General features: G+C 51.6%; 1 protein-coding gene across 1 annotated transcript in view; it reads left to right on the top strand.

Moving 5' to 3' along the window:
- Positions 1-1236: 1236 nt before the first annotated feature.
- MYO18B (myosin XVIIIB) overlaps positions 1237-16013 on the top strand; it is a 255291-nt gene continuing 240514 nt past the window's right edge. The window contains exons 1-3 of the mRNA XM_032310793.1: positions 1237-1411; positions 13520-13624; positions 15348-15506. Coding sequence (XP_032166684.1) covers positions 13586-13624; positions 15348-15506 — 198 coding nt within the window. The 5' untranslated portion in view covers positions 1237-1411; positions 13520-13585. The remainder of the gene's footprint in view (positions 1412-13519; positions 13625-15347; positions 15507-16013) is intronic.

The raw sequence follows: 16013 nt of genomic DNA, 5'->3' as shown, positions 1-16013 counted from the left end.
TCACTTTTTTATCCTGTCCTGCCCCCTGGGGAGCAAAGCCTGGAGACCAGCAGGCAAATGCTCAGCCGGGGAACAAAATGACGCTTACAAGACCTGCCCTAAATCACAGCATGGGCAGAGTGATACTTGGTCTTTCGGGTGCATTTTTCAGCACCACATTTCCCAGGGTAATAAGCGGACATGCCAGGGGCCCTCAGGACACAGTGCCCTTCAAGTCAACGTAAACAGCGTTGCTAATGGAGTCTGACGGAGACTTGGAGTCGTTTCTACGCGTCCACCCCACCGCATAGGACCCAGCACCATGGAAAGATACACAAGATTAACAGGACAGGAGGTGGGTTCACATTTCATTATCCAAAGGAAACTGTTTCCACGAACTTCCAATAAAATGCTGAATCTTAGTTCCCAGAAGGAAGGAAGTACCTTGAGAGTATCTTGCTGTATCAGTAGGAGAGATGGAAAAGTAACAACGTGTTCTTCTGGTTAAAATGTTTCTAAAGAGAAGCAGCATGCCTTGTTTGCATGGAATGACCCTGGCTTTAGGAATCAGAAAGATCTAGATCGGAGTTCCTTGCTAACTGTGTGGATGTGATGTTCTTAACCTATCGACGTCCTTACTTTTCTCCTGGGCAGCAGACACGGTACGGTGCTTTTTATAGTGTCCTGTTTGCCGCAGCATTTACGATTGTGCTCTCTGGAGCCAGCACTGCCTGGGTTCGAATCCCGATTTCCCACGGCTTTGGGCCAGTTGGTTGACATGTCTGTGCCTCAGTCCGTGCCCTATGGGTCAAACGAGAGTGGGGAAACCCTTACCTTGAGCAGGGTTGTCAGGAATAGTGAATGAAGTCAGTATAAAGCCCGTAGGGGTATCTGGCGGGTGACACATGTTTTCACGCATTGATTGTTTACCAAGAGACACCAGAACTGGCTCAAGTTATTTTTTTCCCCCGAGTCCAGCTGGAAGGCAGAGCCATGCTCCCCTCCTCCCCCTAACCCCCACGGCCTCCAGTTATCAGTGTGGGTCAGAGCCGGGAGTATGCAGCCTGTTGGGGACAGGGATGACGGGTGAGAATGTGCTGTCCCCTCCCCTGCTCCGTGCCACCAAATATGTCCATGCTGTCCGATGCCTGGTCTGCGGCCACCCCAGGCTGTCGTCTCCTGGCCAGACCTGGGGCTCACCGGCTAATTTTAGAAATGACTTGTCGGCTCAGCTGCTGCCGTCACATTGGTGCAGAGGGAGGGTGTGGGGAGGACGGGGAGGAGCAGACAGGGAAGGGGATGTGTGTGAGGGTGCTCCTGACATTTCTCCTTCGCCCCCGCTGTCCAGGCTTGGTGGGGTCTCTGCGCTGCCCCCAGGGGAGAGCTCTCAGGCCGCTGTGTTTCCCGTGACCCGTGGCCTTGCACGGAGAAGGTACAGTGGGACGAGTTTTTACAAGGGGCACCTTGGGAGCTGACGGGCATAATTTTCCAGAATGTGCTTTTGGGGGACTGGGGCGGCACGTGTTGGGACCTGCGGTCTGCCGTCTTGGGGCCGCTCTGGCTGGACAGCCTCCGACGGCCCGTAAGGCCTGCTTAGAAAACAAGGAGTCTTAAGTGGCAGGATTTTTTTAGAACAAAATGCTGGGGTGAGCAGACACTTCTGAGGCTCCCCCTTGCCTGTCGGACCCCAGTCATCTGCTAATCATTTTTAAAAACTATGCTTAGAGTCCTGGATACCCTCCGGGGTATAATCTCAACCCCGCCACGTTCACAGTTCCTACTTTTCCCTCCCCTACCAGTGGTTTCTGCCTCACAGGTTGTCAGTTTATGGTCAGGCAGCCGACTCTCCTGGGGCCAAGTTTCCCACCCTGGCAAGGACAAGCCTTCGTGGTGGTGGCCTTTTATTTTCAATAAGCATGTGCATGGTGGGGGAGGGACGCGCTGGTTGGAAGACAAAGCTTGGGTTTCAGGCGGCACTGACTTGATCCTCAGTCAGTCCCAGGACCTGCTTTATCTGGCTTGCCCTGTGGGGCCGGGACCTCCGGGCCTCGGAGCCTCGGAGCCTTGGTGCAGGGTTTCTGCTAGAGGAGGCTGGGGGAATAAAGTCCAGTCTAGCCCTGAGCTGGCAGAGGCCTGGGTTCCCATCCCACAGGGTCTGGAAATGTGGGTTGTTCCTTTTTCTTTGTGGCCGGCCGGAAGATGCCTACCCTTTTTAAGAACCCAGCTAACAGAGGGGCCCACGCGAGCTTCCTGTGTCCAACATGGTGGTAGTTTCTTGCATCTTGTTTTTGCTGCTGACCCGAGCTGTGTTCTCCCGTCTCTGCATGATAGGTCCAGGGTGGATTTGGGGAAGACCTGGGTCCAGTAGGCTATGAATGAGTTCTCGAATATGTCAGAAAGAGGAGGCCTGGGGGTGGGGAGAGAAGGAGGAAGAGCAAAGGCAGTCTCCTGACTTCTGAGGGGCTGCCTGTCCCCAGTGAGTAAGTCTTTGGGGCCACCTGCACACAGGCCTGGTCACCTTGAATCACCCAGCTTGGGCTCTGCTGAGTCGGTGACCTCAGACAAGTCACTCCCCAGCTTTGGTGTCCCCTTCCAAACCTGAGGGTGTTGGGTGGCCCTATCACAGAGCCATCTTCCGGGACCCAACTTCTGGGGCAGCATTTCTCCAAGTGTGGGCAGTCAGCCTTCGCTTGGGGCCTTCCAAAGCGCAGACTCCCCAGCTCTCCTGAGACCTATGGAACAATCTTGGGGGCAGGAGCCCAGAAACCCACAGATTTCATACCTCATAGCAGGCTCTGGGGCCCACTGAAGCCAGAGACCCGCCTTTCCTCAGGCGTGAGCTGAGAAAACCTAGAGGGGGCTGCCCAGTCCTCATTCTTGCAAAATATATGAAGGCCGGTGGGACCCAGGGGAGAAAGACTGAGCCCTTCTGGTGGCATTTCAGGATGAGAACAGAAGGCCACAAAGCGAAGAGACTTCCTGGCGCGGCCAGAGAACGAGAACTCTGGTTGTTTCTACTGGGCCACGATGAGATAGCCCTTCAGTGGGGCCTGGCTTACTTGGTAGTTAGAAACAACTGTCTGAATGGTCATTTTGTCTCTCTCTTTAAAAAAAAAAAAATGTTTATTTATTTATTTTAGAAAATGGAGTGGGAGGCAGGGAAGGCATGAGCAGGAGGCCCAAAGGGAGAGGGAGAAAGAATCCCAAGCAGATGCCACACTGAGCACAGAGCCCGACGGAGGGCTCTATCTCATGACCCTGAGATCACGCACAACCTGGGCTGAAACCAAGAGCAGGACGCTTCACCCACTGTGCCGCCCAGGTGCCTGTGAGTGGTGCCTTTTAAGCAGGTGGTTGGTCGCTGTGGTGTATGGCCTTGCTTGGTTTTCTTTTACGTTTACATTTTTAATTCCAGTTCGTTAACGTGCCATGAGATTATAATTCCTGCTAATATTTTTCATTAATAAACTTTATTTTCTAGAGCCATTTCAGGTCCACAGCAAAACTGGGGGCAGGTACAGAGATTTCCCATAAGCCCCGTGTCCCCACACACGGACCCCTCCCCGCTCTCCGCATTCCGCGCCCGAGTGGGACAACTGACCCAACGGGTGAGCCTTCAGGGACACACCATCGTCACCCGGAGTCCGTAGTTGACATCGGGGCTCATTCTTGGTGGCGGACATTCTAGGGGTTTGGACAAATGGCAAAGTGGACCCATCATTGCCGTAGCATACGGAGGGCCTTCCCTGTCCTCCACGCTCTGTCTGCTCATCCCCACCCCTCCCAACCCCGGGCAACCACGGATCTTTTTACTCTCATCATAGTGGTGCTTTCTTCCAGAATGTCGTATACTTGAAATCAGACGGCAGTGGGGCCTTTACAGATTGCCTGCTTTCACTTAATGACATGTGTTTACAGTTCCTCCGTGTCTCTTCGTGGTACCCTTGTACCGTGTGAAACTGTGTGAAATGGAATGGTTTGAGAAAGGGACAAAGAGAGCTTGAGACAAGGAGGGGGGGGCCCTGGGTGCTGTCAGACCCAATCCGGTCTGTGGCACAGAGAGGGGAAGCAACTTGCTCAAGGACACACAGATTTGCAGTGTCAGCAGTGGCTTTAGAACAGCCAGTCCCTGCCCTCAAGACTGGCACTGGGGACCAGCCTAGGGCTCCTCATTTTAGGGCTAATAGCCCTATTTTCCCTATTACCTCTGCCCCCAAAGCCTTCTCCCTCAGTATCATCCAAACCTCAAAGGAAAGGATTAAATCGTATGTCTTAAGTCAACAGAGGCCAACAAATATGACCTTTATTCACCAAACAATGTCTTTGGGATAAGAGCTCACAGGATGGTGGGCATTGTATTACTATCAAGGCAGATATCTGTCTGTCTGTTTTTCTCTCTCTCTCTCTCTCTCTCTCTCTCACACACACACACACACACACACACACAGACCCATCAGTCAGTCTGAAGAATCCAAGGGCACCATCAGCTTCATCTGAATCACCTCCTCCTGGACAGGACTCCCCCAGCTCTGTGATTTTCCTTTCCTGCCCTGCTTTGCACTGAGCCTCTCCCAAATGCTTCATTCCCTTTAAGAACTACAGTCTCTGGCAATGAAGAAAGGATCCTCCACAATTTGCAGTGTGGGTTCACCAAATACCTGGCCAATACCCACGCTCAGGGAAACAGGAATTTCAAGGACTGGGGTCCCAAGGGAATTTTTCTTGGCCCATAAAAGACTGAATGCATTTTCAGCTGTTTCGTGGGTACCAGCTGGGGCTTGAGTTTCAATTTCATGAAGGGCAACAGGATTAGCTGTTGAGCCGAGAGAGCAAGAGCGAGAGAGAGAGAGAGAGAGAGACGCACTTGCTCAATGGGATTAAATGTCTCATTGGTGCTGGATATCCCTGTGAGTTTGTGCATGAGTTATCAGTTCCATTTTACAGATCAAGAAGTGGGATTTCGAGGTTTAAGTGCCCCCAATGTCGTGCAGAATGAAATGAAACTGGGACTCTGCTGTTCCGCAGGAGACTGTATCTTCAGTCTACTATAATAAACAACGGGAGCTTTGCTAGTAAATTGCGCCATACTGTTTCACACGGACAGGTAACAAAGCCCATTCACACTCATGACCTCACTGGATCCACTGATAATATTTTGGAAGGGGCTACTGCAGTGTCAGTTTTCTGAGGAAATTGAGAATCAGAGAGGTTTTGTGACTGCCCAAGGACACAGAGCTACTAAGTGGTGATGGATCCAGGAATTTCTTCTCTTTTGTCAATGGTGGGTCAGCTCTCTCTCTTTTTTTTCTATTATCATTCTTTGCTATTTATTATTCAAACCAAGATTGTTTTGCCCTTGTTTCCAAACCCTGAATGCTTCTCTTTGCTCGATAAGGACTTTTTAGAGAAGGGTGTCTCAACCAACCCACTATTGACATTTGGGTCTGGATGATTCTTCGTTGTATGTGGTGCGGGGTGGGAAGGCTATCCTGTAGGATGTTGGAAGCATGCCTGGCCTCTCCCTGGTGGATACCCCTAGCAACCCCCCCCCCCACACACACACACTCTAGCTGTGACATCCAAAAATGTCTTCAGGCATTGCAAACGTCCACTGATGAGTACAATCACACCTACTGAAAACCACTGATCTAATCTAGTGTGATCCAATAAAGCTTCTGCAAGGATAGAAATATTCTGTACCTTTCCTGTCCACTATGGTAGCTGCTAGCCAACTGTGGCTATTGAGCATTTGAAATATGGCCAGTGTGACCTGGAAGGTGATGTTTTCCTTGGAGTTCCTTTTCAATTATTTCAGTCATTTAAATCACGTGTGGCTAGGGACTGCTTTATTTGACAGCCTAGCTCCAGGGGGCAACATAGTATGGGTAGGAAGATAGCCCATCAATGGGGCACTGGACCCTACAAGCAGTCAGGGGATCCCCCCACTCCCCCAGCAGAAGTGTGACCAGCTTCTTGCTTCACTGCAGCCAGCAGAACACCAGACGGCAAATGGCAAATACTTGGCAGACCTACCAACCCTAGCCGTTTCTGTGCTCATGGCAGGCATTACTAGTTGATCGCCACATGCCTTTCTGCTAGTACAGGATCATTTTCAATGTAACACTCTAGGCAGTGCCCAACTGCAGATCAGCTGGTGCTGGCATGAAGGAGAGACATTGTTGGCTGTCCCTGCATGAGGTCAGGAGGCTGGTCTGTAAGGTCCAGCATCTCATCAGGCTATATGGTGGCTGGCAAGGGCATGGGGCCTGCCTAGGTCAGTGGGACAACCATAGATATGGAGAGGGGAGTGGTGATGTGTTGGAGGGACCCAGAATTTTCTCTGTTCATGTCTCCAAGAAACACTCACTGCTTGATTTGTGGGTCGAGGCAAGGGGTAAAGGGGCGGGTGGGTGCTGGCTTGTCAGCCCCTGAGGTGCAGAGCTTTTGCAGAATTTAATGGACCTGGGTGCCATATTCAGATGACCAAAACATATTTCTTATAAATATTTGGTTTTTCTTCATAGTTCAGAGCTCACAGCTCTGAAACTATTGGAATGCCTTAAGTCTTGAGAGTGATAAATGTGGCTTTTGTTAATGCTAACACCATGATTTTTGAAAACCACCTAAGGATGGGAGCTGATGGCCGATGGAGACAACCATGGGATTAGAGGAACCTACCCCTGATCTCTGAGGCAGGAGAGGGGTGAGAGACTGAGTTCAATCACCAATGGCCCATGATTTTATCCATCGTACCTATGTAACAAAGTCTCCATAAAATCCCAAAAGAATAGTGTTCGGAGAACTCTTGGTTGATGAACATATGGAAATTTCGGGAGATTTGTGACCCTGGATCAGGCCTGGGGCCCCCCACCCTTTCCCCATCCCCTGCCCTGAGTATCTCTTCCATCCTGACTTCTATCCCTTCATAATAAATGGGTGATTTGGGGAGCAAAAATTTCTCTGAGTTCGAGTTGTTCTGGCAAATGTATCAGAAACAAGATGGGGGTCATGGGTACTTCTGATTTATAGCCAGAGATGGTCAGAAACACAGGTGACAACTTGGGTTCAAGACTGGTGTCCAAAGTGGAGGGTGGTCTTGTGGGGCTGAGCCCTTTACCTGCTTCCCTGTCTTCTCCATCAATGCCTCCCTTGCTCTTCCCTCCCTCCATCCCTTCTTCTTCACTCTCTCTATTTCCTACTGCTAACCTCCCTTTTTTCTAATTCATCACCTCCCCTACCCTCTCTTCTCATCTTCTAGGATAATGGGCTACTTGCTAGATGTGGGTTTCCCTTGCTCTGATGAGGGGAGGGTGTCTCTGTGTTGGGCAAAGTCTCTTTTCATTACTGCGTGGCTCTGTGACCATCAAACTCTAGGTCTGGATGAGCTTGGCTGCATCATGCATGAATCAAGAGAGTCACTTTGTCCCTTAAGCCAACATCTGGCAAATAGGTAGCAATGGTGTCTCATTCCCTCCTTCCATGCCTGGGACAGACATTAATAATCAATCAGAGCATTCTCTTCCACTGAGCCCAGATAAAAGCTCAGAGTCCTTCCCATATAACACCCCAGGAGGCAACTAACCATCTGTCAGAATTAATGCATGAGTTGAAACCTACTTGCCCCCTGGCTATATTGGCTAGGGTCCCACGATGACAGCATACCCAGCTGGTAATGTGGAGAGACTTTTTAATGAAGAAACTCTTCCAAGAGGTGTGTGCAGGGTTAAGGAAACCAATAACGCAGGGGACAAGCAGTGGTGGGTTACTAGCATTGGGCTGGTTGCAAGGCAGAGATGGTTAATAGAGGAACCTGGGGGCTAATGGCAGTCTGTCCTTGAAGAGGGACCGCTCCAAGGGGCTTATGGCTGTAGATCGAGAAACATAGCCTTTGCCAAAACTGGGGCCGGAGATGGAGGAAGCAGGACAGGTAGGGCAATAAAGACTCTACCTCTAGTCCCTCCCATATGCAGGTCTCCTTCCAGAGCCTTCCGTTGACCAAATTCAGCAGGAGGCCAGAGAGCCAGGGAGCCCTGGGGTCTACAACCCTAGTGGTCAGCACCCCGAAGCACAGAGCAGGCTAAAGAAGGAAGCAGAATGTTAGGAAGCCCAAATAGAAGAACCAAGCCTCCACTCTTCCCTTCCCCAGCAACCTGCATAGACTCAGGGCCCTTCCATCCGGGGAATGGCCCCAGACCTGGCTGCCTCGGAAGAAGGGATGAGGAAAGAGAGCCTGTGGGGGTCCTCAGAAAGCTTGTGGTATGAATGTTGGAACTTTGACCTCCTCCTACCCGATTTGGCCAGGACCAAATCCAGCTTTCTGCCTGGTTTAAAAAATGAAGTTGCATTGAAATGGCCACACCCCTTCTTTTACATATCACCCAGGACTGCTTCTGGGGTGCAAAGGCAGAGCTGAGTAGTTGCAAGGGAGACCCTGTGACCTCAGTGCTTGACCAGCTTCCTATCTGGCCCTTTATGGGAAACTTTGCGGACCTCCCCCGAGCACAGCATGCTGGACCAGCAATAGGAGGAGCTTTCTTCTGGACTGAAGAGGGCTGGGGGTAGGTGATTGGGTGGGGAAGATCCACCAGGCCAGGACAGGAGAGGGGACTTTGGGAGGGCACCTTCGAGGGAGGGAGGCAGCCAGCCTGTGGGCACCCAGCAGGGAGAGCTGAGAGCCGAGAGCGCAGGTGCCCTCTGATCTCTGCCACTGGGTGATTCCCATGAACTTGGGCCCACCTGGAAGCCAGTAGGTAGAAGGGGTGGAGGATGGGTCTGAAGGGGTGAATGGATGATAGCCAGCTTGGGGCACCTTCCTCTGCCCCCGCCCTGGCCCGCCCCTACTGGCTGGAAGCAAGGCACTTGCCCTCCCTCTGATATGGGGTCACTCACAGAACCCACCTCAGAACAGGGTGCCTTGTGGGAGTCGTGACATGAGCACTCACGTTCTCAGCACAGAGCCGTGCGCAGATCTTCATGGGGGCCTGTCATCAGTGGTCTAGCTTTTGTTGCCTCCCTTCCAGGGTCTAAGGGCTGAGATCTCAGGGTCGAGCAGAAGGAGCAGTTTAGTCAACAAGGTCATCCCACTCCTTTCTGTGTGACCTTGAACCCCCTTGCTCCTCAAACTACAACAGACCCAGTGCTGTGACTAACACCCAACAGATACTGACCAAATAGAGCATACCCCCAGCTACCTGAGGAGGTACCTTCTTAAACCAACTTCCTGGGATTACCCAACCTAGGTAGGTTCCCAACCTAGGGGACCTCCAAGCCCCAACCTAGTGGCCCCAGATTGGCCCTTGATTCTTACCACCAGCCTGGGGCTGAAATGGGAGCAGAGTGTGGGTGGGAGGCATGGGACGTCTTGGGGAGGGGGAGGGACTCAGCTTGATCTTTTTGCTGGGTGACCCTGGGCAAGCGCCTTTACCTCTCTGCGTCACTGTTTGCTCTATGGGAGGATGCCAACCACACGGTGCTGTTGTGGGAATGAAAATGATAATGACTTTTAAAATAAATAAATTCTAGTTCCAGAAGGAATTGAAGGGGGAACTGGGGGCAATTGGGTGTAACGATCTATCTCATTGCTAGGCATGTAGTAGCTTCTCCCTCAATGCTTGAGAATTATCCTGGGCTGGGCTCTCCAGGCCAGCCTTGAGCCATGAGTCAAATAAAAATGAAAAATATGATCGAGGGCAATTACTGGTGATTAAGAACATGCTCAGTTATAGGTGTTCTCCTCTTGTTTTAAGGCTGAGAAAAATGAGGCTTGGAGAATTTCCTGGGTTCCCCCAGGGTAGTGGTGGTGGCAGGACACATACTTGGGCCATGGTAACATGCGGCTGCCCCCTGTGCCACCCCTCCCCCCACCATGGATACAGATAGCACAGGAGGATGTCAGAAATCCACATCACAGTCTTGCTGCCAAAGTCCTCCTCTGCCCCTTCTCAGCCACACTCCTCATCATTACCTGTTCCTGAGTTCCTACATTCATTCAAAAAACATTTGCTGAGAGCTAAGTATGTGCCAGGCACTGTCCTAGGCACTGGACCCACGTAAGAGGACATAACAGTTGGAAATTCTGGTCTTCATAGGGCCATGTTCTGCAGGGTGAATCAGAAACTAAACAACAACAAAAAATCTACAGCATGATGGACACTGGTAATTAGCCATAAATTGCAGTGGCAGGGTGGGGTGGGGGGGAGAACAGGATAAAATGATGTGCAGTCCTGGGGGAGGGTAGGGGTGCGGTGGGAGGGATGGAAGTTATGCCTTCATTTAAGCAGTGAAGGCAGTATCAGTGTCAGGATGACTCTGAGCAAAGACTTACCATGTGGAAGGAAAAGCATCTGGAGCCGAGGGAACAGAATGTGCAAAGGCCCTGAGGTGGGAACCTGTGTAGAAGTGCCTGCAAGAGGTCAATGTCACTGCTGGGGAGGAGCAAGAGGCAGAGGCACTTGGGCAGATGGTTGTGGGGGCCACCTGAGCCTCTATAAAGACTTGGGAGTTTGTTCTTTGAGAGAGGGGAAGTCACTGGAGGGCTGGCCTCTGTGTTAGGACTGGACATTTAGGGGGTGAGAGGGAAAGCCTTGAGGTTCTCCTGGGGCCCCTCAGATCTAGCATGCATCATGAAAAACTGTGTCAAGCTGTCCCTGACTTTGGGGATCACCTTTCCTTTCCCCAGCCTCCCCCCTTCCTAAGGGGTGACCGAAGACGTTATACCATGGCTTCCGAGCGTCTGGGGCTTCCTCATCGCTTTAAACGGCAGCTGATGGGGCAGGTGTGAGTTTTTGGCCTGGAAGGGAACATGGTGATAAGAACACTTACTTAAATTAAAGCTTGACAAAGCCTCCCCAGTGGCATTGGCTCCTGGCCCTGGGTCACTGGGACTGGCCTGGTGCCTCCGAGGGGCCAGACGTGGGGAGTGATGGCCCCCTGTGCTGTGGAACCTCTGGGCAGGCCAGCAGCCCTGGGCTGAGGACAGCCTACACTGACAGCCAGGATTCTCCCTGGAGCCTTGAAGCTGAGGGTGATCCTTGGGAAGCAGCCACTGGGCTGGCCAGGCTTGGGCTGGATGGGAAGGGGGAGGGGACAGTGGACAGGGTATCTACCTCACGTCAGGGCTATTCATAACCCGGGCTCTACTTCCCAGGCACGCGGCATAGTGGACTCTGGCTGTGAGTCACTTGGGGGCCTCCCTAGGGTCCCTCCATCCCCAGGGATCTCACCTTATGTGCACTCTCCAGCTTCCTTTGTCTTTGCGAGCCGGGGAGTCCACATGGTGGGGAGTTTTTTCTCAAGGCAAAGACTTGGCTCTTTGCACTGGGACATGTTCCCAGGGTCTCCTCTTTGGTTCATGACCTCATCAGAGCTGAAATGTCCCTTCTTGGATCTTTGGATCTTGAGATTTCCTCTTGCCCAGGCCCCACAGGGGTGTGTGTGTGTGAGGGTCTCAGCCAGTCCTGTGCTGGTAAACATTTAATGGGCAGCTCCTGGAACCAAAGCCCTGATCTGACGCATTTGCCAGTTTCTGGGACATAAACCCTTCCAGAGCCAACTTCTTAGCGGTTAAAGTGACATCACAAAATGTGGAGTTGGAAAGAAGTGGCCTTAGCGGACTCCCGGAAGATGGTAGGAGCTGGTGGGAGCTGCCTCCAGCCCAACCCGACCGGGCTCCCAGTTGTGCCTCTCCAGCTTCCAAGATAAGCAGTGGGTGGGATCACCTTGAACTCTGCGCAAAGCCGTTGTACAGATAAGTCACTGAAAGCAGCTACTTGAAGGCCAAACAGGGCTTTCGAAACTCTGGGATGATGAGAAGGGGGGACATCTTTCTCACTGTCTCTCTCTGTCAAATAAATACATAAGATCTTTAAAAAAAAAAAAAAAAAGACGATCTACACAGTGGGAGAAGCCAGACACAAAGAAGACCGCAGATGCTCAGATCCCATATAAATGGGCACTAAGGGAGAATACAGCTATAGTGGCTGCAAATGGTCTGGAAGGGTCTCCTTGGGGTAATGGGATTGTGGTCTCGGCTGCAAAACTCTGTAAGCTCATCAAAGACTGGTATGCTGTATGCTTACGAATGAGCAGATCTTAATGGCTGACCTTAGAAATGACTGTTCCCTGGAGCTGTTGTAAAATGTTTCCTATGTACCCTTCTCAATGGAGTCGCCCTATTCCTTCAAGTTAGATGGGCTGGGATTTATTTGGCCTTCTCTAGTTAGTGCACGCCTGGGTTGTGCCTCTGGTTTGGGTGTTATGAGGGACCCAGGGATGAAAGTTTCTGCTTTAGGATCCCTTCCTCAAACTTGTTTTCCAGAAGAGGACTTTCTAAGTCAAAAGTTATGAACATTTACCAAGATTCTCAATATGATGCTGGGGGTGTATGGGTGGGGGTTGAGTTGGGGGGTTCTTTTCTATTTTGGGGGATACATTGGGAACGTTGACAATAAATGAGCTCCCTTTGTAAAAAAAAAAAAAAAGAAAAAGAAAAAGAAAAGAAAAAGGCTCTCGGTATGATGCTAACCATGCTAAATTGTTTCCTTCCAAAGCATGGGTCTAATTGATAGTTTGGGTGCCTGTCTTTTCCTAATGCTTATGGTCGGATTGTGACACCACCTGCTTCCTCACAAAAGAGAAACACACTATTCTATGGTATCAAAGGACAGTGGTTCTCCTCTGGGGGACAGTAACTTAAGAAGGGGCATGAGGCAAGGTGAGGGGGACTGGAATGTTTTGTTTATTTTTAATTTTTTTTTTTTTTTTAGAGAGAGAGTGCCTTTGAGCAGAGGTGAAGGGTAGAGTGGGGAGTGAAGGGCAGAGGAGAGGGAGAGAGAGAGTCTCAAGTAGACACGCCCTCTCGCTGAGCATAGTGTAGGGCTCCATCTCACGAGCCGTGAAATCCTGACTTGATCCAGACCTGGAGTCAGGACACTTAACCGACTGAGCCAGCCAGGAACTCCGGTTCTGTTTATTTTTGAATTGAGATGGGATTGCCTTCCAGGGGATTAATTGTACTGGTGGGTGTATTTTTACAGGGGATGCACTCATGGGGCCCCCTCCCAGATCAAGATAAAGAACACTTCCATCCCCCCAGGACATTCTCTTGTGTCCCTTTCCAGGTCAAAGCTAACGAACAACTCCTCTGACTTTCATCACCATAGATTAGATCTGCCCGATCTTACAAATAAAATGATAGTTTTTATTCTCTATCAGGATGCTGGTTACATAGATATGGTCTTTGGGTAAGGACCGCTGAGCTGTATACTTCTGTATTTTCTGACATATATTATGTCTCAATGACAAGTCAAAATGTGGGATCAAGGGGAAAAGGATTTGGGGGCACTGTCCACTTAGCTGCTGGCAACCTCCATGGTGACTGGGGTCCTCCCAGTGGGCTGTGCGCAGCTGTGTGACCTTGGTTCGTGTCGCTGGTGGGGGTGGGAGGAGGGCTGTGTCCAAGAGCTAACCTGTATCTCTCTTCTGTCCCCCACCCTCACCTGTGTCTCCGTCTGTCTCATGTGCTGCGTGTGTGTCCATAAAGCCACATTTTGTGCTGTCCGGCCGAGAGCTCCGTGTCATCCCATCTCAGCCCTGACATCGCCTCAGCATGGCCATCTCATCACGCCTCGCCCTGTGGGAGCAGAAGGAAAGTAATGTTCAGGGCTCAGACTACAGCCGTGGGGCTGACTGCCAAGTCAGAGGACAAGTCAGAGCATGGGTGGCCCAGGCTGAACCCTCCCACGTCAGTGGGGAATCTGGCATCCAGCCCCTCCCTGTGACATGTTCCAGGCACCCCCCGCTCCATTTCCCTTGGCCAGCTCTAGTTAGCCATGGCTTCTCCAACCCAGTTCATGAACTCCTTGAACTCTTCCCATGACTGCCCAGTCTCTTCCGGTTCCTCAGTAGGCGGGTGGGGAATGAGGGTAGACCGGCTGTCCTGTCTGGATCATCATGGCGGCTTCCAGGAGGACTGGGCTTGTGTGGGCGGCGGGGGGAAGACAGAGATGTTGGCTGCCAGACTTCTGCTGTGGGGATGGGCTTCTGTGGTCCCTGCCTTCTGTCACCATGGAGAACTGGAACCGGGCCCTTCTTTCCCGTGATTCTTTTTCCCTTCGTCTCTTCTCACAAGATACCACAAAGGGCTGTCTCTTTCTCTGATGCTGCCATCTCCCTCTCCGCGCCTCCCACCCTCCTGTACAATTTGATGCATTGGAGCCTGAGGGGTGGGGTGGTGGAGAAGTTCTCTCTGGCTGCCTTCTGATTGCCTTTGCCCCTCCCAGACTGCTCTGGGTGCCGCGTCAAGAACAGCCCGGCAGGAAGCAGAGGCTGACACCCGCTGAGGGTGCCTTGAGCTTCACTCTGTCTAATGATATGGCTTTCGGTTCCTGCTGAAGGGAGAGGCGTGGAGTCCGTGGGAGCCCAGCCTCGCATGCTCCCGGCTTCTCTCTCCCGGGGCAGAGGTCTGCATCAACCAGCCTCAACCCCTGGCCTCTGCTTTGTCTCCTGGTCTTTCCTGTCTCCTCTGGATGCCCCTCCTATTAGGCAGGCTGCCGAGACCAAGTCTTTTGCCAGCCACATAGGAGGACCTTAATAAAGACCTTGTTTTAACCAGTGTGTGGCTCTACCATAGCGGGCCCTGCAGATTTTTTGCCCCCTCCTGGGCGGTCACAGTGATGCCATTTAAAGATACAGCCCGGTTGGCCGGAGCAGGTCCCATTGTCTCGGTCGCCATGCTGTTGCAGTCCACACAGGAGACTCAGCGACATGCCAACTCCAACCAGCTTGGGCTGAGGCCATGTTTCTGGTGTAAAATGCCAGCATCCAGCCTGCCAGCTTTAGGAGCCAGTGCTGGGGAGCCCTTGGTTGTCTGGGTCCTGGAGTAAGGACCCTCAAGAAGCCACAGGCCAGGCCAGGAATGGTTATAAACCATTTCTTACCCTCCCACCTTCCTGGTGTGCCATAGATGTCAGTCTGGTATTTTAACTGCAAGCTGAGGTGGGGAATGTGCCTCGTTTCCTGGGGTCCGCCCCCTTTCCGACAACGGAAAAGTTCCTTACAGACCGGGTCCTCCCTGAGTCTGTTCCAAGCCAAGGAAGGGAACTGACGGGCCGAACTCACATAATGAGGAAATTCAGTGTGGGCAGAAATCACAAGGACGAGGGGGCCTCTGCTGCTCATGCGTTCCATTTCCACGTGCTGTCTCAAGGCATCCCAGAACCATGCCCAACCCCATCTGCTTCATACACATGCTTGGTCATGTATGTCCCCCTTGGCTCCCTCCTGGGCTCCACTGCCAACTTCTCAAAGGTCTGCTTGCTCCCACTGGTTCACTTACTGAGCTTTTTCCTTCTTTGCTTCTGCAAACACAGATTCGGGAGGAGGACAAGAGCCCTCCACCGTCTTCGCCCCCTCCCCTTTTCTCTGTCATCCCAGGGGGCTTCATTAAGCAACTGGTCCGGGAGACTGAGAAAGAGTCCAAGGAAGCAAGGCTGAGGAAAGAGGCAGCACTCGCCTCTCCAGAACAAGAGGTAAGTGCCCCGCACCCTGGGGAAGGGGACTGGGTGCCAGGGGATGCCAGTCAACCCCCACCATCCTGTCCTATGAGCCTCCTAAGTCAGCCACCATCTTGCCTTCGCTTCTATTCTCCCCCATTGGAGGAATGTCCTTTCTTCAGCTGATCTACTGAACTCCTATGCTTCCTTCAAAACCCAGCTCAAATAGTACATCTCTGGAAAGCTCTGCTATTGCCTTCCTTCCTCCGATTCCCACAGCACCCTCTGAGTCTGCCTTAATTGTGGTTGGCATGGTGACATATATGGAGCCCCTCCTGTAAAATTTGGCCTAGAAGGGAGCTCAACGAATGATTGTTTAAAGACTGAATGAAGGCTATGAGCTGATGTGCAATTGTGGGGATCTTTTTACCCCTACTTTTGCAGAAAGAGGAAGCTTGATGTTAGCTAAGGACGCAGAGTTGGCTTACTTTACATGGGAAAGATCCTGAGTGACTGTTGTTGGTTATAGGTGTATTGGTTGTT

The sequence above is a fragment of the Mustela erminea genome, chromosome 13 (assembly GCF_009829155.1).
Source record: "Mustela erminea isolate mMusErm1 chromosome 13, mMusErm1.Pri, whole genome shotgun sequence".
NCBI lineage: Eukaryota > Metazoa > Chordata > Mammalia > Carnivora > Mustelidae > Mustela > Mustela erminea.
The sequence above is the reverse complement of the archived record's forward strand: the minus strand, read 5'-3'. Positions and strand labels throughout refer to the sequence as shown.